Below are 9758 nucleotides of genomic sequence, written 5' to 3' on the forward strand. Positions count from 1 at the left end.
GAAACTCCCCAGACCTTAATCCCATTGAGAATTTGTGGTCAATCCTTAAGAAGTGGGTGGATAAACAAAAACCCACAAATTCTGACAAACTCCAAGCATTGATTATGCAAGAATTGGCTGCCATCAGTCAGGATGTGGCCCAGAAGTGAATTGACAGCATGCCAGGGCAGATTGCAGAGGTCTTGAAAAAGAAGGGTCAACACTGCAAATATTGACTCTTTGCATCAACTTCATGTAATTGTCAATAAAAGCCTTTGACACTTATGAATTGCTTGTAATTATACTTCAGTATTTCATAGTAACATCTGACAAAAATATCTAAAGACACTAAAGCAGCAAACTTTGTGTCATTCTCAAAACTTTTGGCCACGACTGTAGTTTGAGTTTTATAAAAACATTTATATTTCGATTTTATATTATTTAGTTTAAGTTTTAGAGTCAGGTAGAGAAAGTAGTGGATTTGTTCCCTGTTAGCTAGTGATACATAGTGATGCACAAGCTAAGTCTGTTTGAAACATCACAATCTCCTGGAAGCATTTACCCTCTGGATTCTCAAGCTTGAAAACCAAAGAAAAAAGTTTGAAAACCCCTTTGATTTTTGTCCCCCCAAAAAATGACTAAAACTGAACATATTCATGTCGGTTTTTATTTTGGTTGTTTTTTTAAAGATAATAGTTTTAGTTTTTCAAACAAGTTTCTTTAATTATTTTATTTCAGTTCATGAAGTTGTTTTTTTAAGGATTATTTTTAGTTTCAGTTTTAGTTTACTATACTAACCTTGGTAACATAGCACATTTTTTGATACACAAAGTTATTCTGTCACCTGGCTGCCAGATGTATTGATGGTAAGTTTTACGTGCTTTTAATGCCAAAACGTATGGATTTTTCAACCGCAGGAAATCTTTCTGTGGATTCTTTTGAACTGTCAGTCTTTTCTTTGTAGTGTCATTTGTAGTCGTTTTGTAAAGTTGTTTGTAATGTCGTTTTGGCAAGATCACAATGCTTGGGTAAGTAAGAAGGCCGGTAGCAGGCTGGTTTGAATCTAGGTCCAGGGAAAGAAGTCAGATGAATTGGCAACAGGTTTAAAATCTCCTGCCGTTGTTCCCTTGAACAAGGCATTTAAACCTCAAAAATAGTTCTAGGACTATTGCACTGCAGTTGACCCTGTGATCCAGCCAAAATGTGAGTTGTGTGGTGTCCGGGGGGGAGCAGAGTAGAATAAACAGTTGATTCTGTTGATGGATGAATAAAAATCATATTCTATTCTCCATTATGACATCAGACAGAATAACAAAACATCAAATGTAATCAATTCCACCCCTCTGAACTAACAGGTTTTATATCTGTCTGGCCTATTAACCTTTGGCCCATTTTAAAGTGTTTTGTTTGTTTTCAACTCACCATACTTTAATTGATCTTTGTAGACATGTACAGATTTAAAGCTTTAAAAAAAATATATATATATTCTGTGCTTAGACCCCCATTAACATATCTGTTGTGCATGCTGACCACCCATAAACAATGTATTGTGCATACCATCTTATCTTTGGATCAGATTGACTGTCTGTACAGGAATCCAACTGAACACAATGGAGACGTAAGGATGAAGGGATGTCTTTAAAAATACATGAGAGAGATGAAGTCATGAGCAGCACAATGAAATCAATCCGTGTGAATCCACTTTAGCGAAACAGAATGTAGGCTCGTGAGATCAGGATGGTCATACGATTTTTAATGAATACAGAGATTTACAGTACCTGAAAGTCATTGGCCTTGTTGTAATGCATGTTGAGGGATCTGAAGAGCTCCGAGTCTCTCCTCACTGCTACATCCCTCACACTGTTAACCCTTTCCACTCTGGCCTGACGGGCAAACTTCTCCATCTGAATATAGTAGAACTCTCTGAAGTTACTGAACCATTTAATCAGCTGGGACATGATGCAGCGAGTGAGCTGTATGGGAACACAAAGAAACAAACAATTTGGGTAAGTACATTCTAAGTTATTTTAAAATGAGTGATAGTTATGTCTGGGTTATTTCACTTTGTATGATGTAGGTTTAATTTAGTTGCTTTTAGTATATCTGAGAATTTGGTTCATCCCACTTTTTCTGCTTTCTTTGTAAATATGTCAATAAATCATGTATGAACTATTTTGAATAAAGCAAATTGCCCACAGTTATGTGTGTAGTGATTTGTTTTCAATGAGGGGATTCTATCTCAACATTTCAGGTATTCACTCTACCAGTACTGGTAACAGCATAGTAAAGGTCATTCATTAAAATCTGTATAATTCTCTGGATATATAACACGCCATTTATAACAAATTTAAATCTGTATACACTATAAATACAAAAGCATGTGGACACACCTTCAAATTAGTGGATTTGTTTATTTCAACCACACCCCGTAGCTGACGGGTGTATAAAAGCGAGCACGTAGCCATGCAATCTCCATAGACAAACATTGGCAGTAGAATGGCCTTACTGAAGAGCTCAGGGACTTTCAACGTGGCACTGTCATAGGATGCCACCTTTCTAAAAATGTCAGTTGGTCAAATTTCTGCCCTGCTAGAGCTGCCCCCAGTCAACGGTAAGTGCTGTTATTGTGAAGTGGAAACGTCTAGGAGCAACAACGGATCAGCCGCGAAGTGGTAGGCCCCACATATGCTCACAGAACGGGACCGCAGAGTGCTGAAGCATGTTGCGCATAAAAATTGTCTGTCCTCGGTTGCAACCCTCACTAACGAGTTCCAAACTGCCTCTGGAAGCAACGTCAGCACAAAAACTGTTCGCCGGGAGCTTCATGAAATGGGTTTCCATGGCCGAGCAGCCTCACACAAGCTTAAGATCACCGTGCGCAATGCCAAGCGTCGACTGGAGTGGTGTAAAGCTTACCGCCATTGGACTCTGGAGCAGTGGAAACGCGTTCTCTCGAGTGATGAGTCACGCTTCACCATCTGGCAGTCCGACGGGCGAATCTGGGTTTGACGGATGCTACCTGGGTTTGACGGATGCTACCTGGGTTTGACGGATGCTACCTGGGTTTGACGGATGCTACCTGGGTTTGACGGATGCTACCTGGGTTTGACGGATGCTACCTGGGTTTGACGGATGCTACGGACGCTACCTGCCACAATGTATAGGGCCAAATGTAAAATTTGGTGGAGGAGGAATAATGGTTTGGGGCTGTTTTTCATGGTTCAGGCTGGGCCCATTAGTTCCAATGGAGGGAAATCTTAACGCTACAGCATACAATGACATTCTAGACGAATCTGTGCTTCCAACTTTGTGGCAACAGTTTGGGGAATGCCCTTTCAGCATGGAAATGCCTCCGTGCACAAAGCGAGGTCCATGCAGAAATGGTTTGTTGAGATCGATGTGGAAGAACTTGACTGGCCTGCACAGAGCCATGACTTCAACCCCATTGAACACCTTTTGGGATGAATTGGAACGCCGACTGCGAGCCAGACCTATGTTCCAACATCTAGTGGAAGGCCTTCTAAGAAGAGTGGAGGCTGTTATAGCAGCAAAGGGGGGGGCCAACTCCATATTAATGCCACATGCTTTTGGCCATGTAGTGTATTTCATTACCTGGACATCGGAGAAAAAGGTTGTGAGCACGTTAGAGCTAGGGTAGCGAGTATAGAAGAACATCAACTTGGCTTTCTTCAGGTGGTGTGTGGTAAGACCCTCCTACAGGTCAGGTTATGGAGCTAACAAATTTAGATGTTGTGTGGTCAGACCCACCTACCAGTCAAAAGTTTGGACACACCTACTCATTCAAGGGTTTTTCTTTATTTTTTATTATTTTCTACATTGTAGAATAATAGTGAAGACATCAACACTATGAAATAACACATATGGAATCATGTAGTAACCAAAAAGTGTTAAACAAATCAAAATACGTTATATTTGAGATTCTTCAAAGTAGCCACCCTTTGCCTTGATGACAGCTTTGCGCACTTTTGGCATTCTCTCATCCAGCTTCACCTGGAATGCTTTTCCAACAGTCTTGAAGGAGTTCCCACATATGCTGAGCACTTGTTGGCTGCTTTTCCTTCACTCTGCGGTCCAACTCATCCGAAACCATCTCAATTGGGTTGAGGTCGGGTGATTGTGGAGGCCAGGTCATCTGATGCAGCACACCATCACTCTCCTTCTTGGTCAAATAGCCCTTACACAGTCTAGAGGTGTGTTGGGTCATTGTCCTGTTGAAAAACAAATAATAATCCCACTAAGCGCAAACCAGATGGGATAGCGTATCACTGCAGAATACTGTGGTAGCCATGCTGGTTAAGTGTGCCTTGAATTCTAAATTAATCACTGACAGTGTCACCAGCAAAGCACCCCCACACCACCTCCTCCATGCTTTACGGGGGAACCACAGAGATCATCCGTTCACCTACTCACAAAGACACGGTTGGAACCAAAAATCTCCAATTTGGACTCATCAGACCAAAGGACAGATTTCCACCAGTCTATTGTCCATTGCTCGTGTTTCTTGGCCCAAGCAAGTCTCTTCTTCTTGGTGTTCTTTAGTAGTGGTTTCTTTGCAGTAAATCGACCATGAAGGCCTGATTCACACAGTCTCCTCTGAACAGTTGATGTTGAGATGTGTCTGTTACTTGAACTCTGTGAAGCATTTATTTGGGCTGCAATCTGAGGTGCAATTTTTTTTTTAACCTTTATTTAACTAGGCAAGTCAGTTAAGAACAAATTCTTATTTTCAATGACAGCCTAGGAACAGTGCCCCTTGTTCAGGGGCAGAATGACAGATTTGTATCTTGTCAGCTCGGGGATTCGAACTTGTAACCTTCCGGTTACTAGTCCAATGCTCTAACCACTAGGCTACCCTGCCGCCCCAGTTAACTTCAATTAATGTATAATCTGCAGCAGAGGTAACTCTGGGTCTTCCTTTCCTGTGGCGGTCCTCATGAGAGCTAGTTTCATCATAGCGCTTGATGTTTTTTTGCGACTGCAATTGAAGAAACTTTCAAAGTTCTTGACATGTTCTGGATTGACTGACCTTCATGTCTTAAAGTAATGATGGACTGTCATTTCTCTTGGCTTATTTGAGCTGTTTGTGCCCTAAAATGGACTTGGTCTTTTACCAAATAGGGCTGTCTTCTGTATACCACCCCTACCTTGTCACAACACAACTAATTGGCTCAAATGCATTAAGAAGGAAAGAAATTCCACAAATGTACTTTTTAACAAGGCACACCTGTTAATTGAAATGCATTCCAGGTGACTACCTCATGAAGCTGGTTGAGAGAATGCCAAGAGTGTGCAAAGCTGTCATCAAGGCAAAGGGTGGCTACTTTGAAGAATCTGAAATATAAGATTTGTTTAACACTTTTTTTGGTTACTATATGATTCCAAATGTGTTATTTCAATGTAGAAAATAGTAAAAAATAAAGAAAAACCCTGGAATGAGTAGGTGTGTTCAAACTTTTGACTGGTACTGTATATTCAGGTTATGGAGCTAACACATTCAGATGGTGTGTGGTCAGACCCTCCTACAGATCAGGTTATGGAGCTGAAGCACATTGAGATGGTGTGTGGTCAGACCCTCCTACAGATCAGGTTATGGAGCTAACACATTCAGATGGTGTGTGTGTGGTCAGACCCTCCTACAGATCAGGTTATGAAGCTAACACATTCAGATGGTGTGTGGTCAGACCCTCCTACAGGTTATGGAGCTAACACATTCAGATGGTGTGTGGTCAGACCCTCCTACAGATCAGGTTATGAAGCTAACACATTCAGATGGTGTGTGGTCAGACCCTCCTACAGATCAGGTTATGGAGCTGAAGCACATTGAGATGGTGTGTGGTCAGACCCTCCTACAGATCAGGTTATGGAGCTGAAGCACATTCAGATGGTGTGTGGTCAGACCCTCCTACAGATCAGGTTATGGAGCTAACACATTCAGATGGTGTGTGGTCAGACCCTCCTACAGATCAGGTTATGAAGCTAACACATTCAGATGGTGTGTGGTCAGACCCTCCTACAGGTTATGGAGCTAACACATTCAGATGGTGTGTGGTCAGACCCTCCTACAGATCAGGTTATGAAGCTTAACAGATACACTACTCAAGTCATTCATACATCAGAATAATATGAATGGGAGAAAATACATAGTATTCCTAAAGAAAATCATGTGGTCTACACTGTTTTCACATGTCAATAGGTTTCGCTATGTTGCTACACTTTTACTTCAATATTTATACCGTTGAAAACAAGCTTCTGTTCCTGAATCCTGACAATTATTTTCACAGACGGATATTATTTTACATCAATGTTTTTCTCTGTCCTGCAATTATTAGACTACACTCAGATAGTAGAAGCAATTTCCTTTCGGAGTAGAGATCACAAGATCAAAGGGTATATTCTCCTTGAAGTGCATCCTACAGCTACTAATGCTCCCCCAAGCCTCATAGATATCGTTCTCCTGGAAAGAGAAGAAAACTGAATTGATTTTTGTTTATAGACTATCCATGTAGGCAGAGAAAGGTTATTATGAGACACTTAGCGAAACCTCAAAGAAAGGCAATCTTTCTTAGGCACAGTATTGTGGATATGAGTCATCATACCTGAAGCCAATTGCCTCACTAAAGAAAGCCAACCAAAGAATCTATCATTTGGTGGAAATTAAAAATACAGATCATCATGGATGACCACAACATATTACAGATTGACTGACTGACTAATATTACAGATTCACTAAATCAATGAAAAGTATATAGTAGTATTCTATAGAAAATATCGGTGCAGAGCCGTGGTGTCATGGTAACACTCCCTGGCACATCGCAAATACTTTTTACACCACCGGAGACCAGTGGTGTAAAAATACTTTAAAGTACTACTTAAGTATCTGTACTTGACTTTACTATTTTTATATTTTTAGCAACTTTTACTTTACTACATTCCTAAAGAAAATGATATCCTTTTTACTCTACATTTTCCCTGACTTCCAAAAGTATTAGTTATATTTTGAATGCTTAAAAGGGCAGGAAAATAGTCTAATTCACCCACTTATCAAGAGAACATCCCTGGTCATCACTACTGCCTATGATCTGGTGGACTCACTAAACAGAGAACATCCCTGGTCATCACTACTGCCTCTGATCTGGTGGACTCACTAAACAGAGAACATTCCTGGTCATCACTACTGCCTCTGACCTGGTGGACTCACTAAACAGAGAACATCCCTGGTCATCACTACTGCCTCTGATCTGGTGGACTCACTAAACAGAGAACATCCCTGGTCATCACTACTGCCTCTGATCTGGTGGACTCACTAAACAGAGAACATCCCTGGTCATCACTACTGCCTCTGATCTGGCGGACTCACTAAACAGAGAACATCCTTGGTCATCACTACTGCCTCTGATCTGGCGGACTCACTAAACAGAGAACATCCCTGGTCATCCCTTGCCTATGATCTGGGAGACTCATTAAACAGAGAACATCCCTGGTCATCCCCTGCCTCTGATCTGGCGGACTTGCTAAACACAAATGCTTCATTTGTAAATGATGTTTGAGTGTTGTAGTGCCCATTGCTATCCGTACATTTAAAAAAAAAAAAAAAATGGTGCCGTCTGCTTTGCTTAATAAAAGTAATTTGAAATTATTTATACTTTTGATATTTAGAACCAAATACTTTTAGACTTTTACTCAAGTAGTATTTTACTGGGTGACTTCCACTTTTACTTGAGTAACTTTCTATTAAAGGTATCTATAATTTTTACTCAAATATGACAATTGGGTACTTTTTTCCACCACTGCCGGTGACCAGGGTTCTGTTTCTCCTACTTGCCTGTGTCCCCCCATCTCATTTCCTTACTGTCTGAATAATGTGGTAAAACACCAAAATGTAATAAAAATAAATACTATTTTCAAAGGATACATTCAGCACATATGAGGTCCTCTTCACCATACTCTGAAAGCTACCATACTCCATCTTAACGTGAGGGAGACAGAGACTGTCCAGAAGCACATTATGCCCTGTGGCTATGGGGTGGTGAACCTGTGGACTCCTGGGTGGCCTGGAGGTCACCTTGGACTTCACTTTGACCGGATTCCACAATAAGTCAACCATCTCTGGGGTAGGTAGACCTGTGGTAGTAGGTGCACACTGGAGCCCTCCGAAGGTATCATGATGAAAGCTGTTATCCAGTAGTTGGTGGTCTTCCTGTAGATCAGTGGGGTGGTTGTATAGGAGTGAGGGCTGATGGAAATGGAGAGGCCTTTTCACTGTTAGGTTTAGAGAACATGGGCGAGTCATTGAAGCAGGCTTTTGAACCACCAGAGATAGAGCCTCGGTTTGAATCTCTGGTAGTTGTTGGGCCATACCACTCTTGGAACATGGGGGGAGTCGTGACATGCTGTCTACATGGGTGGATGATGACGCTGGCTCATTAGAGCTGAGGAACATGGTCTCATCGTCTGTTTCCACCATTCCCCCATCCTTGATGTGTAGCTGTGGTGACTTGAATAATGTATGTGATATGTTTTTGAAAATCGAGTCAACGCTTGAGTTCACGGCTCTGGAGAGCTCATACTTGAGAATATCTGCTAGGAGTTTGTCTTCTTTGTCTGGGTTTGAGTGGATGGAGTCAGTTAGCTTGTGATTCTTCCACCCCAGATGACCTCTATCAAAAGGCCCCCCATTGTTAAACTCACTGTAAGGGTCCATAAACACCTCTGTCTCCGGGTATCCTTTGTTCCAAGTACTTTGGTGGTCGTCCTCCATCACATCTGTTGAAAACGTCCCATCACTGACGTCCTCCTGAGACTCAGTCTGATACTCGTAGATCTGGATGAACCTGGCCTGGAGTTGACCCAGGAGCCTCTGCATGGTTTGAAGCTGCTTCTTCAGGTTATGGCCTTCGTCCGTACTCTTTCCGCTAGCGCCCCCCGTCGTCAGGAGGTCCTGGTGCTGCGACACCCTCTGTTTCCTTTTGTTCTCTTGTTTGTTTTCCATTGTCTCACTCTGAAGGTCACTGGTAGGAGTGGTCTCTCCATCTGTACAATGAACACTGGGACTGGGAGGAGAGACTGCTATGCCTCTGATGATGTTCTCCACTCTGGCACGCTTCGCCTGGCGTCTATCCCCCAGCTCCAGGGTCCAGTCCTGGTTCGACCCGGCTCCATTGGGGCTGGCCCCGGTGGATGCCTGGCTGGCTGGAGACAGAGGCTCAATGGTGGTGCTGCTGCTCTTGGAAGAAGTGCTGCTGTAATGACCCACCAGTCTAGGGCTCGTCAAGGCAGAGAAGGAAATATGAGCGTCGGGGTGGTAATATGCAGCAGAGCTCTCCTGGAGAATCTGTTCACTCTCAATGGTTTTCTGTAGGAGCATAGAGATAAGGGATCCTCCGCTTGAGCGAGAGGAGGATGGAGGGGTGGACGAGTTGTATGTGTTGTCGTGTAGAAATGAGGGAGGATGCTCTGCTCTGTCCTCTGGGTAGGTGCTGCTGGGGAAATGATGCATGCTGTGGTCCAGAAGGCTTGGGTTCATGCTTCATGCAAAATAAAGACAAATGTAGTTTATCTTAACAAACGGTTTTAGAAATTAGACACAGTTCTACTGAAATCTTAAAGGAAAACAATATTGTTCATGGAAAACCAACAATATGGCAAAATGTAAAGTTATTTCCCCCAGAAAACATGTCATTTTTTATAATAAAACTATATTTAGCAGATCTGCTATAATATTTATTAATAAATCAATAATTTTGCAATTGGTAATACCT

The 9758-nt window shown here is 42.1% G+C and overlaps 1 protein-coding gene across 1 annotated transcript; it reads right to left on the bottom strand.

The window, feature by feature from the left end:
- Positions 1–1390: 1390 nt before the first annotated feature.
- On the bottom strand, positions 1391–9364 carry LOC115147359 (prospero homeobox protein 1-like). The gene is made up of 3 exons (XM_029689573.1): positions 7913–9364; positions 3592–3693; positions 1391–1952 (listed from the first exon to the last, which is right to left on the bottom strand). The coding sequence occupies exons 1-3, from the start codon at positions 9362–9364 to the stop codon at positions 1749–1751; spliced, it is 1758 nt and encodes a 585-aa protein (XP_029545433.1). The 3' UTR covers positions 1391–1748.
- Positions 9365–9758: the final 394 nt, after the last annotated feature.

The sequence above is a fragment of the Salmo trutta genome, chromosome 1 (assembly GCF_901001165.1).
Source record: "Salmo trutta chromosome 1, fSalTru1.1, whole genome shotgun sequence".
Taxonomy (NCBI): domain Eukaryota; kingdom Metazoa; phylum Chordata; class Actinopteri; order Salmoniformes; family Salmonidae; genus Salmo; species Salmo trutta.